We start from the raw sequence: 19398 nt of genomic DNA, 5'->3' as shown, positions 1-19398 counted from the left end.
AACTTTTAACAGCTCAACGACTATCCTGGCTTCAGCATAATGGTGATGATTAAACCACATCCCTCAGTGCTGCGATGAGTCATCTGACAACCATCCCCCCCGCCCCCCCCACCCCCAACCCCCGCCAACAAATACATTGACTCTTTCAGAATGCACCCTGTGATTGATACTAAAATTGTTAAGGCTCAACCTACACCAGGAGGACGGGTCGTTTTTATAGATGGGTCCTCCTCCAGGCCAAGCAGCCGTAGTGTCCCTTCCCACAGTACAAAAGGCTATAGTGGAGAGCAAATCTGCTCAGGTCACTGGTAGTAACATTAGAGTCAAAAAGTTAAGAAGTTCAGCAAAATAAAATACACTTTCCCAAGAAGTCAGAGTCATCTGGGCCCCTGACCAGATAAAGACCAATCCCTGAGCAGAATAAAACTAACAAGTCCTCCTCCCCCTGGGAAATCTCCACCCCTAAGAAGCCCTATAAATAAAGGCCTCTCTGGCCCTTCAGGTAAAGGCTGCCCTAAGGTCAACAGGGTACTGCAGTTCATCCATCTCTGGCAGAGGCAGCCACACTTCTGGACTCTTCCTTTCCAAATACATCTTTCTCCAAAGAGTCTTTGGTGATGGCCTTGATTCACCTGCCCAGCCCAGACTACAAGAACCTGGCTGGGACGTCCCTTAGGGGACTGAGCTAGGAAACCTTGCTGTGAAGCTCCTCAGGTGGCTTCAGAAAGGTGGAGCAGAACAGGAGAACTTGATAGGATGCTGGCGGGGGGTGGGGTGGGGGGGTGGGGGGTGAGGGTGTTTGAGCAAGGTGCAGAGTACAGCGTTGCCCGCTGGACCCAGAACTCCACTTTTCCCAGGAGCACACGCATCCAACGTCCAACGCAAAGGCCCCTGCAAGCAGGTGCAGGATGCATCGTTTGACTCACGTGCGTGGGGATCCCCTTTAAAAGCCGAAAAGCCGTTCATTCACTCTCTTTCCCCTTTCCTCCCTTCACTGTCGGACACGCTCCACCCACCCCGCAATAAAACCTCTCCATTTGGGTCCGTTGTACCTCGTGTCTCATTTCGACTCCGAAGAAGAACAACAACGGTAGAAGAAGAACACTTTGAACTTTTTATAGATGAAAAACAAGGGTTTGCAAAGGGGGCCCTCACTAAAAAATTGGGGCCCTGGAGGAGGCCTATAGAATACCGTTCTAAGAAACTGGATCCGGCGGCCTCAGGATGGCCCCCTTGTTTGAGGATGATAGCTGCCATAGCTATGCTCCTAAAGGACGCTGGAAAACCGACTCTGGGTCAGCCCCTCACCATTTTAGCCCCTCATTCGCCAGCCACCGAGACGCTGGCTCTCCAATGCCAGAATGACTCATTATCAGTCACTCCTGCTGGGTAAGGACAGGGTCCGCTTCAGCCCAGCAGTCATCTTGAATCCTGCCATGCTGCGCCCCACTCCGGATTGCCAACAAACCCTTGAGGAAATGCATGGAACCCGGCCAGACCTGACGGACCAACCCCTGAAAGGGGCTGACCTGACCTGGTACACCAACGAAAGCAGTTACCTGCTCAACGGAGAAAGGAAGGCCGGAGCAGCAATAGTGGACGGAAAGCAGTTAATCTGGGCCAGCGCCCTGCCACCCGGAACTTCAGGCTCAGCGGACAGAGCTCATAGCGCTCACCCAAGCCCTATAGCGGTCAGAAGGTAACGCACTCAATGTCTATACTGACAGCTGCTATGCTTTTGCCACCGCTCACGTTCATGGGGAAATATATCAGAGGAGGGAAGAGCCCTCTAACCTCAGAAGGACATTAAAAACAAGGCTGAGTTTTGTGGATGGAGGTGGGTGGTCCTTGGACGTCCCACAGGGCAGGGAACCCTGATTGCTCTTTGGGCTGATGAGGGAGGGGGCTTGATTGGGGGAGGGGGGTGGAAATGGCAGTCGGTGGCAGGGAAGAGATAGAAATCTTTAATAAATAAATAAATTAAAAAAAAACAAGGCTGAAATCTTGGCCCTGCTTAAAGCCTTGTTTCTCCCTAAGAGACTAAGTATTATACATTGCCCTGGACATCTGAAAGGGGAGACTGAGATAATGTTAAGAAGTTCTAGGAAGAAATCCTCCCACGGTATGGACTACCCAAGGTGCTTGGGACTGATAATTGTCCTGAGTTTATCTCCCAGATAAGTCAGTCAGTGGCCAAGTTACTGGGGATTGATTAGAAATTGCATTGTGCCTATAGACAGCAGAGCTCAGGGCAGGTAGAAAGAATGAAGAGAACAATCAAGGAGGTTTTAACTAAATTAATGCTCGAGACTGGCGCTAGGGACTGGGCACAGCTCCTACCCCTGGCACTGTATCGAGCCAGGAACACCCCCGGCACACATTAACTCCTTTTGAAATCTTATATAGATTTCAGCTATAGCCTTTTTTGATTCTGATATTGCTAATTATGCAACCTCCGCCACTTTGCAGGCTCACTTGCAAGCCCTCCAGCTGGTACAACAGGAGATCTGGAAGCCCTTAGCAGCAGCCTACAAAGACTCAGACCAGTCTCCTGCCCTCATGGTCTGTCTCCATTAGGGGCTATAGGAACCGCTGCTCATGCGGATGTGACTGCGGATGTGATGGGATAATTCCCTTTCCACTTCCTTAAAGACTTTCTACGTGGCATTCTGTAAGGAAATAAATCTGTTCCTACTTGACTTAGCTCCCCACTGTGTCCGAAACCTGGGGGCTGCATGGTGATACTTCCCCTCCTCAGTCAAAGTCAGTTGCGGGTGGCTGGCTCAATTTAATTTGTTTACAGACGGGCCCCTGCACCATTTCTCTAGGGCTGAGCTGTTCTCCTTAGGCTCTAGCCTCCAGAGCGGTCCTATCACAGTCCTAGCCTGCATAGCTGTGCTACTGCAGATTTAGGCTGCTGGGGGAAGCTATGTCAACCAATCACCTCTAAGTGGAACCTAGTTAAGGCATGGCTACCTGAGACCCATGAAGAAAATTGGGGTGGACCAGGTGCTCGTGTGCTCTAGGTGATTCCCACGGGACACGGCAGAACTCGGACTTCCCATTCTTGTGGTGTGAGTTTTCCCTTATAACAATCAAAAATATAATTGTTTATGTTTAAGTTGGCCTGGTTATTTCCCAAATTGAGGAAACAGTTAAGGTTGGCGCCCAGTTCTTGGGGCCACTTGAGTCTCTGGCAGCTCTGGCCAATGGCGGCTATGCCACGCTCATTCAGGCATAGAAATCTGGCATAGCGGTCATGACAGCTACCAGCCGACTTTAGGTCCATCCAGCCTTTTCTGCGCTCGCAAAAGCTCAGGCAATGCGGGTGGAGAGACGCGGAAAGCCGAGGCGGAAGAAGATGAGGAACTCACCAGCCGCTGCTGGCAGTGGTGGCTGAGGAGCATGCACTCAGCCCAGCTCCATCACTGTAGCTGCAGACAACCCCTCCCCCCGTCCTGAATGGGAAGCCTGTCTTCGTCTGCTGACTGTCCCGTGGGGCTGTTGAACATCGAACGACCCTCATGAAGCATAAAATATGTGATTTATACTAAACAAATTCTTGATTTAAGCATTTTTCAATGAAAGAAATGATTTCTGGAAGAACACTCTGACCCGAGCCCAATCCCAAGCCCAGTTCCTAGTCCCCTCCACCCACACAGGGAGCGTGTTTGCGTGCCAGGTATGGTTCGTGGCCTGAGAAAGAACATCTTGTCGTTTTTCCGAGACCTAACTGAAACAAACACCTGTGTCCCTCGCCTGATCCTAATGCCAATACGGTTTGAAATGTTGTGTCCAATCATTTTATAACCAGTACCCGATATGCTCAAGTTGTGGGGTTTTGCCCATTAAGACCTTACTGGAATTGCTGTTCGGGGTGCTCTGCCTCCTCAGAGATCAAAGACACCTGGTTTCACGATCGGTAATAAGCCCTCTTGCTTATTGCATCTGCTGACTGGTTAATCGAGTCGCTGGGCTTCTCTTCTCTGGAACTAAGACCTAGGAATTAGGGTCTTACATTTGAGGGCTCATCTGGGATTTCACAATCCCCCAGACTCAATACCAGACCCCAACAGGAGGAAAGTCCAGGGAGCAACAGGTTCATGCTGTCTATGGTCTAAAATTTGGTACAGGCTCTTTAGAAATTCGTGAAGCAGACTGACCAGTCCACAGGTTCTCCGAATTTCGATCTGGAGGGCACTCCGGTGGCTGGGGACAAGGAGACCATCCTCATCCCCGGACGCAGGGGTTTTGGCCTCCGCTCCCGTCTGGAACTTTACTTTTGGTTTGTCGCTGATTCCATGACGCAAGGCTTCTGGTCTGCATTCTGTGTCTGTTTTGTTAGTCTATTTGTGTTTGTTTGTTTCCCTCCGCTTTCTGTCACAGGGCAGGGACTAACTGGTAGGAAGTCGTGGGCCGAGGCAACAACCAGCGGTGGAGGTCAAAAACAAATATCAGACTCTTTGAAAGACCCCAACCCTAGTCTCTAGTCTCCATCGTAAGATGTTTTTGTGAACAACTAGGCCAGGGAAAAACAGGATATCTGTGGGCAGAACCTGTCTTGAGAATCCGGGACCTTCAAGGCAGTAGACCAAGGCCAACACCCCGGTGGGTCTGGGCAAGAATCTAGGACCTCCCAAGAACTAGGCCTGAGCCAGGACCTCTGCCAGCCTTGGCGTAAGTAAACCTGGGTCCTCCGAGGGAAAAGGCAGGTACCAGAGATCTCGGGGGGGGGGGGGGGGGGGCTGGCACAAGTCTGGGACCTCAGAGAGAGTAGTCCTGAGCCAGGACCTCTGTGGGTTTGGGCATTGGTCTGGGACCTGCAGGTCACAGTGTGAGTCTGGGACCTCTGAGGGAGTAAGCAGGTCCTCTGCCAGTCCGGATGCACCTGAGCCTGAGACCTTTGAGGCAGCAGACTGGAACCAGAAACCCTCCCAGGTCCAACTCCAACCCAGGGATTTCTGCAGGAGGGAATCCAGACCAGGATTTACATATACAGGTCAAAGCCGGTAACCATGAGGAATAACCATCTGAGCTTCAGATTTACTGGCACCTAGGAGATTATTCAACAGAATCTCAGCCATTATTTTGAGTGGGAAGAAGAAAGTAAAAAAAAAAAAGAAAAGAAAAGAAAAAAGGATCTCCTTAGTAAATTGGGAGCATGGGGACCTTGGGGAAGGCTTAAAGGGGGGAGGGAAGAGTCAGGGAGGGGAGGAGAGAAAAATTTAGAACTCAATAAATATCAATAAAAAAGTAAACGTTGAGCCATCTCTCCAAACCCATTTTTTTTTTAAATTAAACTGAGAGTGGCAGAGAGGCGCTGCAATCAGGAATAGGCTTTGGGGGACCGGCGCGGCGGCAGACGCATGAGACAGGGACGGGCGCGCAATAACAAGAGCAGATCGCCCCACTACAATTAAATCAAAGAGGTAGGCCTTTTGTAGGCGAGGTCACTGGCAAACGGGGAGCCTGGCCCTGATCCTGAAGACCCTACGGAGGGGTGAGAGGGTTCTTAGTCTGCAGCAGGAACCAGGAAACAGCGAGGGCAGTTGGTAAGCGGAACCCTTGGCCAGCAGGGAAACCTGATCCGGTTTTAAAAGACCCATTAGATAGAATCAATAGGAAGAGATGGGCAGGCGCCAAGGCAAGAATTCACCCAATAATCTAAATTAAACTGAGAGTTGCTGAGAAGCTTTCTGGCACTGAAGCTCCAATTTTATAGGACAAAGTGATATGGCTCAAAGGTAAAAAAAAATGTTTAATTGATTATGTCAAATATTATTTATAACAAAATATATATTATAATTGAAAAAATAAACAAGGCAATCCCATGCCATCGGGAATCGCTATGGGAAGCCTCTCGCAGGCCCCATGACAAATGTGGTCCAGTCATTGCCAGTTACTGTGGAGAATGTGTCTCGACAGGAAAATTAAAAACTCCAACGCCTGCTGTCAAAAGCACTAATGGTCTGAATGATGGGATAAATGTGGAGGATGAGTCAAGAACTCTGGTGAAGCCGGGCGATGGCACACGCCTTTAATCCCAGCACTCGGGAGGCAGAGGCAGGCGGATCTCTGTGAGTTCGAGACCAGCCTGGTCTACAGAGCTAGTTCCAGGACAGGCTCCAAAGCCACAGAGAAACCCTGTTTTTAAAAACAAAACAAAAAAAAAAAAACCTCTGGTGAGACAGAGGAAACATATATTCTGGCAGACTTCTATAAATGAAATTTTAATTGAAGGCTTATTAGACACAGGTGAGTATGTAAGTATCATTACTCCAGAATCTTGGCATCCAAATTGGGCTCTTCAGGAGGTAGATGTTCAGTTCCTGGGAATTGAAACCCTATCTCGTGTAAAACAAAGCACGAGATGGGCTGAATGCAAAGGGCCAGAAGGGCAATAGGAAAACTAAGGCCTTACATAGCCAATGTTACAGTGAATTTATGGGGTCGTGACCTATTGCAGCAATGGAATAGCCAGATTAACATTCTTGCAGCCCCCAAAACTTATGTTTCTGAGGAAAATATTAGAAGATATTACAGGCGACAGACACCAGCCATTTGGGCTGTATAAGAATACAGAGCAATTAATAACCCTTCAGATGTACCAACAGTCCTACCTTTAAAGTGGTTGACTGAGGAACCAAGACGGGTTAAGCAATGGCCCCTAGCTGAGGAAAACGTTGCAGGCTTGAAAGCAGCTGGTACAGAAGCGATTAGATGCTCGACATATAAAAAAATCTACGAGCCCTTGAAATTCTCCTATATTTGTTGTTAAGCAAACATCTAAAATACAATTCGTAAGCAATTTGATAAGTCTATAATTTACCATTATATGAATAACATTTTGTTACCTGATTCAAATACAGATACTTTACAAAGCATGCTTCAGCAGACTTATTTAACCATGGGAAAAGTTATTGACCCTCCCAGCACCAAGGTATTCCCATCTGTTCACAGTGGCATCTCATGCTCATCTCTGATTGGCTAGGTACAATCAGGAACTCGGAGAGCACAGTCACTACATCATAGACTCTGTGTGCCTGCAGTCATTGGCCACGTGTTACTGTGCTACCAGCAGGTGTCAAGCTGCTGTGCTGTCAATAGCCACCTTGCTGTTGAGCCCCTCGTGGTCTTTGGAAAATGTGACTCTGAGCATGTGGCCCAATGCACAGCCTCAAAAGTGCACAAGGCGGCTTCGGTGAAGGCTACAGGTGAGGGGACAAGGCGGTATGAATGCTCCTACAGAGGCTTCAGGGAAGAAGCATAGACACTATTGGGGGACGGAGCACTGCAGACTCAATGTGACCACCACTGTCAGCCCTAGCTGGACTGGACCAATACAATGCAGGAATCCTAAGAGCTTGACTAATCTGCCTTTGTAATAAGGCATGGACCAAATACCCCTTAGATAATCAGTCAAAATGTTATACAGAACCATTGCAACTCCTGCCAGCAGTCAGGTAATTAGCTTGATTCAAGAAATAATCCAAGATGCGGCACAGACGCATACTTATATTTTTTGATGGTCCAAGCTTGAAACAGTGAAGCCCACACTGAGAGCATATCGTTTCACTACAACTAATTCAAGTAGGTGTTTTGGTGGCTGGCCTGCAGAGTGGTAGGCCTTTTGTTGGCGAGATCCCTGGTGAACGGGGAGCTTGGTCCTGTTACTGTAGACCCTGCTGAGTGGTGAGAGGGATCTTGGCTCGTGGCAGGAGCCAGGAAACGGATCGGGGGCATTTTCTAAGCGGGGGCCCCTGTCCAGCAGGGAAATCTGATCCTGTTTTAGAAGACCCAATAGATAGCATCGGTAGGAGGAGATGGGCAGGCACCAAGGCAAGAACTCACCCAACAATCTGAAAAACAACATGAAAACACCAGAACTCAATGATCTTATAACAGAAGGACTTGAACACCCTAGCACAGAAGTGGAAAAAATTGACTTTATGAAAGCAATAGAGTCCCTCAAACAATATGTAAAAAAATGCCATTATAAAAATGGATGAGAAGTATAACAAGAAATAATCCAGCTAGCTAAATGATAAAACAATTGTATTTTTATTTATTATGAGGGGAAAACTCATGAAACAGGAACAAGCTCACCTGTGCCAAACGGTAATCACACAAAAAGAGCCCACCTAGACCTTGCACCCATTTTCTCTGGGTCCCAGAAAGCCGTAAGTTAAGCAATACCTTAACCTGGACCAACTTCTTAAAGATAATTGGCTAGCAAGGCATCCCCATGAAGGCACTATGTAAAGGTAAATCTGCTAGCCTGGCCTGGCACCTGGATACCCTGTTCCTCTAAAGACAAGGCATGCCTACTCCCAATCTCCAGCTTCAAGGAAAGGTAAGTGGATCTCCTGCCTCCTAGTCAGCCTACTTACTTTCTGTCTGCCCTTCCTCTGGATGGAGAGGTAGCTTCTACCTCTCTCCCTTCTCCCCCCAATACCCTTTCTTCTCTTTCCCTCTTTCTCCACCCCCCCCATTAAAGTCAGCCTATACCCAAGCTCTTTCCACATAGCATATCTGTATGCCTCTAACTAGCCAGGAAAACTGCGCGGCCTTGGGTTGCCTGGGTCATGAATAACACTGGTGCATGGCTCTGCCAGTCTCTCCTACGCATTCCGCAAGCCAGCAGCCTGAGCTATGTGAGGATCCTGAACTCGGACCATTTTCCAACTTCCTGTGCCTGCTCCATTGCAGCACCCGTCCAGGTCAGCTTTCATGAACATTCATCTCTACTGATTCCCCGCGGCTGAGGACTGACATCTGGTTACCTGCCCAATCACTGACACTCTGTCCACAGAAGCCTGGAAAAACCCAGTTGGTCTCACCTCGCTCATGTTCTTGACCACATCACCCTCCATAACCCACTAAATAAATATCCAACCTCACTCTGCACGGTGAGCCTATCCACGTCTCTGTCTTGTACCTGCCCATTGCTCCCTGCCCAGAAGCAGCCACTTTCGGAGACCTGTGGCACGGTATCGTGGCGTATCCATTTGTCTGTCTCTCCTCGTGAAACTGGTGGCCCCATTGATGTCTCTCACCCACAACCAGCTCCCTGTCTTATACTTTGGGCCGCTGTAGCCAATCGCGGAACTGCATTGTCCCTCCCTGGACTGGCTGCTCTCCACACCCACTGCAATCTCAACCACAGGAACCCTCCTCTACTCTGGACTGAGATAATGAACACACGATGTAGGTTCGTTCTAACAGCCCAACTCTGGTACCTACTTTCACCTGTCCTGTGACTTGATTCCAGTCCGCTACGGGACCATTTTTGTCTCTTTCTACCAAGTACAACGGAGCCACCATTCTACCTCTGCAAGAGGTCACTGGAGTGGATAGACTGCTTAGACTACTTCCCCTTTTTGTTAGGTGAACAATCTTAAACAGTAAAAGACTGAGATCGTATATAACTACCTCGTCTTCCTTCATTAAAGCACTCCAATATTCAAACCAATCGTACAGCCTCAATATGTATACCTCATACCTATCATTTTACTTCCTGGGTAACACAGGTGAGTTTGCGAGAACTCCAGACCACATGCAGATGAAATCCACAAAAACAACACAGCACCCTGATGGAGGAAGGTCATTGGTTAAATAAAAAGAAACTGCTTGGCCCTCATTGGTTAGAAGATAGGTGGGAGGAGTAAACAGAACAGAACGCTGGGAGGAAGAGGAAGTGAGCTCAGACTCCACAGCTCTCCTCTCGGGAGCAGCCGCCTCAGGGAGACGCCATGCTCCCAGCTCCCAGGCAGACGCGCACGCGATGAAGCTCCGACCCAGGATGGACATAGGCTAGAATCTTCCCGGTAAGCGCACCTAGGGGCGCAACACAGATTAGAAATGAGCTAAATTAATATGTGAGAATTAGCCTAGAAGAGGCTAGATAGAAATGGGCCAAGCAGTGATTTAATGAATATAGTTCGTGTGTTGTTATTTCGGGCATAAGCTAGCCAGGCAGCCGGGGTGCTGGGGATGCAGCCCCGAAAATGGGCCAAGCAGTGATTTAATGAATATAGTTCGTATGTTGTTATTTCGGGCATAAGCTAGCCAGGCAGCCGGGGTGCTGGGGATGCAGCCCCGCCGCCCCTATTTACTACAGCACCCCTGGCCAAGAAGGAAGCAGTCCCTGACTAAATCCGCTTGACCTATAATAAACAAGGAAGAATTCTAGTTAGAAGTCAGTTTACAACCTGCCTCCCAGCAATTGTAGGAAGATGAAGCCCTGAGGCCGAGACGATCCAACCTGGATTCTGTCTGAAGGCCTAACAACAGGTATTGTCAGAGGTCATGATCGTGGCTACACAATGAGTGGTAATCATGCCACATCATCACACTGGTGAGGAAGGCTGGGTGCTGGGAGGCAGGTGTATATGGCTCTCCCCATTGCTGAGAAGCCTGGGTGCTGGGAGGCAGGTATATAAGGCTCTCCCCATTGCTGAGAAGGTTGGGTGCTGGGAGGCAGTTGTATAAGGCTCTCCCCATTGCAGAGGAAGCCTGGGTGCTGGGAGGCAGGTATATAAGGCTCTCCCCGTTGCTGAGAAGGCTGGGTGCTGGGAGGTAGGTATATAAGGCGATCCCCACTGCTGAACTGTAGTGAGCTGGACAGGATCGCCATTACAAGCCGACATCCTGTCTTGTTGGAAATAAACAACTCCATATCTGACTATGCCTTTGAGAGCTGCGCGTCCCCCCGCTTCCCCCATGCGCGGTGGATGAGGATCCTTGAGCCTATCCCGATGCGGTCTGGTGTCAGCTGTTGGTGGCAGCCAATCACGGGGCGACCCATGTGCCATTTCCCTATTTAAGCAGCTGCCTAAGAGCCCTTCCCCCCTTCGCTTCCTGCTGCCTCTCCCCTTCGCTCCCTGCCCCTCTGCTCCCTATTCCTCGTTTTCCCGCCCTCTCGTTCCATGCTCCCCATCAATCAAGGGCACTCCAGTAAAAGCGTGATCTGAGTGGAATCCTGGTGTGGTGGTCATTCTTCGTCGCTGGTCGAGAGGTCCGCCACACTGAACAAGTCTACTATTTGCCTTTCACTTGACTCCCGGTGTCTGCACTGGTAAATCTGAACTTTCTTACCCCTCCCCTGTAGGAGCTAACAGGACTGAGACTTCCGCCCTATGTTTAGAGTTTGGCTGACCAGGGTCCTTTTTATACATTGAGCCTGTAACTTTTGGCGTTTTTATTGATTCTTATCGAGCTCTAAATTTTTCTCTGCTCCCCTCCTTGCCTCCCCCCCTCAAGGTCCCCATGCTCCCAATTTACTCAGGAGCTCTTGTCTTCTTCTACTTCCCATGTAGATGAGATCTATCTAAGTCTCTCTGAATGTCCTCATTGTTGTCTAAGTTCTCTGGGATTATCATTTGTAGGCTGGTTTCCTTTGCTTTTTGTTTAAAAATCACTTATGAGTGAGTACATGTGATAATTGTCTTTCTGTGTCTGGGTTACCTCACACACAGGGGAGGACATCTCCATATTAACAGAAATGGAGGCACTCCAATTACCCCACTGGAAATTTAGGCCTCACCTACCATTGGTGGATGAGGAAGCCAAGAAGATTAAAAGTTCACCACTCACCAGGTCCATTCAAAAGACCTTAAATTGGAAATGAAGCAATTGTACCCTCAGAATTCCAACAATCATGGGGAACGGCTATTGTCATTCACGACCAGGAGAAGAGACACGGATCTCATCAGTGGGGCGGCCCACCTGCCCATCCATCCAGCTGAGATTGATTTTACTACAGAGGGTTGTGGCCATCCGAGCTACCCCTAGACCCAGGCTACCCCACACAGCTGGCTTCAAATAATCTCAGCAGGTCCTAGAAGATGGACCTCAGCTGCTTTGAAGGTGTTATTGAACAGAAGGGGCAAAAATTTTTGAACAGCAAGGAAAAGTAAGACTTAAGATTTCCCAAGATCAAATTCTTGATGAGGGACATTACACTGATCTCTAGGATCAGGCTCTTTATGATGAAAACATCTTGTCCCTATGTATCCCAGCAGCTTTAAATGCTTGAGACAGGATTCAGGAACAACAACAACAACAAAAAATATTAAATCATATATTAGACTTTAACAGGTTAAACCCTACAGGAGCTACGGCCCCATGCCTTACATATACAGGACGACACATTGCCTTAGGCCATCTATACCTGGTGTAAAGACAGCAGCTCCTTCTTAAATGAGGGAACCGAAAAGCAAGCTATACCATAATGCCAGAAACTGGGTGGTTGAGGCATAGCACTCCCCACCCACACCACTAACCAGCAGGCTGAGATAATAGCTCCCCCTGTACCTTAAATTGGCACAAGAAAATCTATGATGATGTTTTATTTCTATATTAATAATTAAAGCTTGACTGAGAAATCAGAGTGCAAAGACAGGCCCTAGATGCTAGGGAGTGGTAACACACACCTTTCACCCCAGGACACAGGAGACAGACAGAGATCAATCTTTCTGAGTTCAGGGTTACCCTAGGGTATGCAGTATCTATCCAGAAATACATCCAGGTGGTGCTGGCTCACACCTGTAATTACCATGTTTCAGAGTCACACACCTTTAATCCCAGCAGCAGGGAGGTGGAGACAGGCACAACACAGCTGAGCAAAGAGAGGAGAATAAAGGAGAAGACACAGGAGTCCGAGGTTTGGAGGAAACACAGAGCAGTCTCAGTCTGAAGACTTGTTAAGGTAGGATTGCCCATTTCAGTCTGAGGTAGAGTTAAGAACTAGTGCCTGGCTGCTTTTCTTTTTATTATTCATGCTACAAAAATCCCTAAGTGTTCACACAAACTCCAATTATGTTTTTTCACAGAAACCGGGTTTCTCTTTAACTTTGCAGCCTGTCCTAGAAACACCTCTAGTTGACCAGGCTGAACTTAAGTTCACAGAGATCCGACTGCAACTGCCTCTGGAGTGCTGGAATTAAACGCATGTACCACCAGCACCATGCCCAAATATGCTTTTCAAAGCCTCCTGTCCCATAATGCCATCAGGAAAGAGTGTGCGCTACCCGCAACAAAAGGAAGAGCCACGCCCAAAACAATTACAGCAGCAATCACCCTGCCCTCTCTTATTCCTTATTCAAACAGGAGCTACGGTCAATACCGTACAAACAGTTCATAGAACATTACCTGCGCCCCTCAGTACAGAACAGTTAGTTAACGCTCACGTTCATTTGTCTGCTATGAATTTAAAACAACAGACTGATTTACTGGATGAAGAAATACAAACCTTGCATTACCTAGTGAGAGCCAACAGTGATCATCATTCCAGTCTGTACCAAACATCCAGTATGTCCTTGTACAGCGTCCATTAAGAGACAGCCAATTGGAACCATGACATAAGAAGTTTATTAGACTGATGTGGCAACCTACAAATGACATCATGCAACTTAACTAGACATCAATTGAGCCACTGGGTTTGTCTACCACGTTCTTTGGCCAAGTGTGCAATCACATAAAATTCCTTAAACTTGTTGCATGGTGCCTTATGAAAGGGGTGGTGGGGGCCCTAATGCTTCTGCTTAAGTGTCTCCTACAACAACAACAAAAAAGGCAACCCTTCAAATACCAATGGCATTAGAGGACACAGGGCCAAAACATCCACAAGAGGTGGTCCATGAGTGGTTAATACAAATACAGGAGTCCACAGAGACCCTAAACCTCATAGTAAGTTGCTGCTTCATTTTGTGAGGACCTCCTGGGGACCTAAGCCTTGGAGTGCTAGAAATCAATGACAGGTAAGACCTGGCTTGGCAGGTCAACCTAAGACAGGCATAATCCAAAATGTTGATGGGCTTCCGAGGCGGAAACACAGCACGGCAAGGTAAGTCTACCAGGCCTCCAGTCAACATCAAAATGGTGAGACAAGGCAGAGCAACAGCCCAAGCAGAAGCAAGTGCAGCAAACACGCAGGAATAAGCAGTTTGGGCAGCAGCATCCCGTTAGTGAGCGACTTACATAGAAACCAAATGCGCACCAGCGTATTGACAACAGGCCAGCGGCGACGACCAGCTCTGAAAAGGACCAACCAACAATGTCCTCTGACATCCTAACTGGCCTTGCTCAACTGTAATAAGGAGCTTCTGCATTGAGATCTCCCGGAGTCTCTGTCATTGCTTCTCATCTCCGCACTCCCAGGACGGGGAGCAGTAACAGTGGGAAGCAACAAATCACTATTGAGCTCCTTCTACGAGAGATTTTTCCCTCCAGTCAGACAACGGTCCTAAATTCACCTAATTTCTCAAACCTTATGTAAAGTAGCAGCATTCCTTACGATTTTCACATCCCATACCACCCCAGTCTTAAAGAAAGAGAGAATGAACAAACAAAGAGCTGCTTAAAAAACACCCCTGCTAAAACGTCACAGGAACTGTACCTTGACCGGGTAAAGTTCACACCTCTGGACCTTTTGGGGCATGATATGAGGTACTGTAAGTATAGATGGAAGGTAGATCTTTTAGTTCGATTTGGTTTCAAGCTTCCAGTGCAAACAGAGAACAGCAGATCTGTCCTTACTGGGAGTTTTATTCCCAAATAAACAAACCTTTGACATGCTCCATTGTGGACCGCATTAACACGTCTGTACTTTAGCGCCCACATGGACACAGTCCAGCTACTGCTGCTCCCTGCTGCAGAACCCCATGCCTTTGGCCTGCCCACCACCACAGTCCATGCCCACATGGCTCAGGTAAGCTACCTGCCAACCGCATGGATCCCATCCCCCATCATACCTTACCACAACCACACAACTTTCCGGAGCAGCACACAATCCCGAGGGTACTCTGGCCCGTATTCCATGAGGTCCATTATCGCCACCCAAGCAAGGATCTGTTGTTGAGGACCAGCTACCACCAGGCATGCTCAGATCAGGCCAAGCTCTAACCCCGGAAGCTCTAAGCCTGCATCTGGAACACAGGCTTGCGTGCCACCCTCTAATCCGCAAGTGATAGGATCTACCGGCCCTAGCTCTGTTAGTAACCTTGCGGCTCACAGGTGCAGGCAAGTTCTCGGTCCCCTGAGCTTTTGCCCAACCAAGCCTGCTCCATGTGAGAAAATACTGTTTTTAATAAAATTTGTTAGCACCTATTCTAGATGGTATAGATAATTCAGGTCTTGATCTGGGACCTCCCTTAGTGCAACAACTGTGACATCTGCTGGCCAACATCCTTATTACACCTTAACTCTCAACAACCACAAGAACCAGCCAGCCAAACTGCCTCCACCTGCTGGCCAATCAACTTTATTACACTGTCACAAATTTTCAGAAAACTACAACTCAAGCGCATTAGTTTAGTAACAAATACTAGATTTATTAAGGAATATATTTGAAATTGTAAACCAACCCCAAGGCAATTGCATAAAGTATCACCATCCAGAAATTTAACCTTTTCATTTCTACCATGGATGGATTTCTGGAAGAGCTGTATGACCTGCGTGGTACATATGCATTCATAGCCATAGTGTAAGCTAAAAGGGACAACAGGAGCAAGAAACCAACCAATCACTGAGCACCCTGACTAGGAACCCAGAGCCAGAAAAAGAAGCACATCCTGAATCTGAGACCTGAGCCAGGGGGGAAAAAAACGTCTTTATCCCTGAACCCAGGGCCAAAGAAACACGTCCTGATCCTAAAACCACTGGCAAATACACTTTATCCCGACAATCAGAGTCAGTGAAAGAAATATGTCCTGGTCCCAAGATTAGAATCAAAAGGCTAAAATGTACCAATGAAAGAAACAATTTGGCCATGAAATCAGAATCATATCTACCACTGACCAATTAAACTGACCAATCCTCAGTGGGGAAAAACTAACCAATCCGTCTTCTCCCTGGGAAAACTCTGCCCCTAAGAAGCCCTATATAAGCCTCTCTGTGTGTATAGCTGAAGGTTTCCTTTTAGAACCTTGACAGAGGCAGACACTCACTTAGATTCTGCCTTCCCAAATTAGCAAGTTTCTCAAGAGTTTCGGGTGATGATCTTCATTTGCCAGTGCAGAGTATCAGAACCTAGCTGGGACATCCCAATGCCCTATGTGCCAGCAACTTGCACACTGGAAATCACAATGACCCTCTGCATGCTTCTCCTCTATGCCATGCCACAGAGGTCCGGCCTCACCAACATCAACAAGTGAAACTGTGCCAGCCTTCGAACTACTCAGCCTTGCAGAGGATTGATGCTGCCCATACTTGGTATATCCCGTAACACTATCTGAGCCTAAGGTAAAGCTGCAGGTAGCGGTAACTCCATTACTTTTCTATTGGACACAGGAGCTACTTATCATGTTCTAGCATTTCACTTGGGCCTTACGTTCCTCTCACCAATTTCAGGTATGGTGGTAGACGGGACCCGTTCCTACCCACTTAAAACTTTGCCATTACCCTGCATTCTTGCAGGACAATTTTTCTCATTCTTTCTTACTGATGCCTGCTTGTCCAGCACCTGCCTTACTGGGTCGAGATATCCTTAGCTAACTCCTAGGTCTCCTGAACCTCAATGGACAGGACCTCACAGGACACCTACCCTCTCACCTCCCGTAAGGAACACGTGCCTTGCGTTGATGTGATGACAGTACCCAGGATTCCTTTCCATACACTCCTCTTGCTGAGTGCAGACCCACTAACACCCAGATCTCCCCTCCCCACGTGCCCCATGCCCAAAGGAAGAAGCCAGACTTGAGACAACGCCCCTTTTCCTAAGAGAGCTGCTGTGGAAGCCCATTCTGCTCCTTCAGCAAATAGCCCCTAAGATACCAGCCCACTTGGGCTTTAAAAAGCTGCAGTATGCTCCTTGCTCCTTCTCTTGCTTCTGACTCCGCTTTGCTAGACCATTCCTGTTCACTCAGAGGACTGCTGTCTAGGACAGTGAACTGGAAGCTTTACCCTTAAACAAACAACCCTTGTTGTTATTCTTTTGGCCCCTGCCCTAGCCACGCCCACTCCTTTTTAACCTCTGACCTCGCCCGCCATTGCTGTTTTCTCTCCCAGTGTACACACAGGGCTTTGCCTCTCTCCTCCTCGCTCTCCCTCCTTCTCTCCCTCTCTTTCTTTTCTCTCTCTCTCCCTTTTTCTCTTTCCCTCTTTCTTAATAAATGTTTATGGCTATTTTCTGTGTTTATATGTCTGTTACCGCCCGCCACCGCCAGCACGGCTCGTGCCCTCCCGCTGGTGGGAAGCTGTAGCCGCTTTTCTCATGGCGGGCTCCGCCAGCCCGCCCAGGTATATTTTTTAAGAATAACACTTGTATTAATCATAATTCCAAAATCGTGTGGGATTGTTTTGTGACTTATGCCTTCAGAGAGCCTAACTGTTAGTCAAGGTATCTCCTCAGTTTCCTGTCATCCCTTATACAATCAGACTGAAATGCAAGTCCTGGTCTCTGGCCTCCATCTTTAGAGCCCCCACCCCTCTGCCTGCCAAACCTTGAGCCTTCACCTGAGAAGGGGAAGGCAGACTTCCAAACCTTGACTACTCCCCCGGTCTATTTAAACTGCTCCCTGGAAAGTCCCTTTGTGGCGTCTTCTCCCCCGCCCCAGTGGTGGTATACGTGGCTTCCCTGTTACCCATTAAACCTGGATATCCTTTCATTGGGCTTGCTTGTGATTCGGCCTGATTGGGATTTTTGAGTCAGCCAAGAGCTGAAGTTATGAAAATTCTTAACAGGAGAACTTCAGTGAGAGACAGATACTTAATGATATTCCTCACAGGTCGAGCTGAGTGAGCGCTGCCCCCCAACAGATACTAGTACTTCTCAAGGGTCACCCTTCTAAATTTTCTTTTTAAACAAATGAATAGAGCATTATTCATGTTGGAAGTAAAAGCAAAAAGCTTTAGAATTTGAGTAAGAAGAGCACAAAGTCAGACTCAGTCACTTGAGACTTGTTCCTTGGTGGTCAAATCACACTACTACCCAGTAGCTGAGCTTCCTTATTCACAGCACTCAATGCTGGGAAAGACAGTCCCAGTTGCCCCTAGGAATAGTCCCTGGCTTTGCAACACTGTTGAAGGATAGAGAGCAGGCAAGGCATGCTGTCATCTTAGTCTTGGCTCCGGTCTTTTCTTCTGGCTAGCTCAGGGCCGCCTCCTTTTGCTCCACCTAGATGTGAGGGACATGGAACCTGGTCTATTGTGACTCCAGGCAAAGTCCACATATTTGATTGCTCCGTTCTGGCTGCTGCTCGGCAAACCAACTCTACCTAAGTGACTCCATTTGGGGGCTTGGTTGTATTTCACTTTTTGACTCTAGGGTACAAGGGGTGAAATTGGCTTCCATTTCTGGTTACAGGCATCGTTGTTGTTCTTCTTCTGTTGTTGTTCTTCTTGAGAGTCGAAATGAGACACGAGGTGCAACGAACCCACGTGGAGAGGTTTATTGCGGGGAGGGTGGAGCGTGCCCGACAGTGAAGGGAGGAAAGGCGAGGGTGAACTAACGGCCTTTCGGCTTTTAAAGGAGATCCCTGCGCACTGCACGCAGGGGCCTTTGTGTCAGACGCTGGGTGCGTGTGCTCCTGGGAAAAGTGATCTTCTGGGTCTGGCTGGCGATGCCGTACTCTGCGCCTGCGCACAGGAGCTTCCTGGGGAATAGCAGGCATAGCAAAGATCTTCGCTGTCTTTCAGGTGGTGAGAGTCCTCCCTTGGGCTGGGAACGAGTGCTCGGTAACTGGTCTACAATTGGCAACTGGAGCATAGTGATTGCTTAATCTTCACGTGAGGATCAAATCCCCCCCCCCCCCCAGTTTCTCTGTAGATCTGCAGCCTTCCTGGAACTCTCGGTAGACTAGGTCCGTCTTCAACTCACAGAAATCCACCTGCCTCTGCCTCCCTCACTGGTGGTACGAAAGGCTTGCCACCACCGCCAGGCCCTTTGGCTAAATTTTACTGTTGTGTAATTTAATGAATTCCAAATATGATCACTGGTCTCTATGACATCAGATGTGATGTCATTACTGACACGCGCTCTTTCCTCAGGTCTGCAGAGCCTCATCCCAGCTGTTTCTTCTGCTCTTCCGCTTCACCTCTTCCCTGGATCTTTCCCTTTTTTCACAGAAGCATTGGTAGATCTGCTTCTCTGTCATGCTAGATCCAAATGACAGTGAAAAACAGCCAAGCACTGGGGGGCGTTTTCTTCATTGAAATTTTGCCCACAGAGTGTCCATGAACGGTGTGCTGACCGGCTTCTTGGGACTCAGCTCCTGGTTTTTCCGTTGGGCTTGTTTCTTTGGTTTCCCGTTTTCCTCCTGTCCTTCCCGCACTCTGCTCCTACTGCATCGTTCCCAGTGTTGTTGTAGGAGGTGTGTGACTGGTTTTTATTGATTTTTACTGAGCTCTAAATTTTTCTCTGCTCCCCTCCCTGCCTCTCCTCTCCCCCCACTCCCCTTC

General features: G+C 48.3%; 1 protein-coding gene across 2 annotated transcripts in view; it reads right to left on the bottom strand.

Moving 5' to 3' along the window:
- The window catches only part of LOC121455764 (uncharacterized protein C12orf45 homolog), a 36018-nt gene that overhangs the window by 731 nt on the left and 15889 nt on the right, over positions 1-19398 (bottom strand). Inside the window, exon 5 of one of the 2 annotated variants that reach the window (XM_041663450.1) lies at positions 6273-7859. The exons of the other annotated variant lie outside the window; for it this stretch is intronic. Within the exon in view, the coding sequence (XP_041519384.1) occupies positions 7848-7859 (12 nt within the window). The 3' untranslated portion in view covers positions 6273-7847. Of the gene's footprint in view, positions 1-6272; positions 7860-19398 lie in introns of those variants that run through there. 2 annotated transcript variants of the gene reach the window in all.

This window comes from Microtus oregoni, unplaced genomic scaffold (assembly GCF_018167655.1).
Source record: "Microtus oregoni isolate MIOR12 unplaced genomic scaffold, Mior012 000001F_ref0000356, whole genome shotgun sequence".
Taxonomy (NCBI): Eukaryota; Metazoa; Chordata; class Mammalia; order Rodentia; family Cricetidae; genus Microtus; species Microtus oregoni.
The sequence above is the reverse complement of the archived record's forward strand: the minus strand, read 5'-3'. Positions and strand labels throughout refer to the sequence as shown.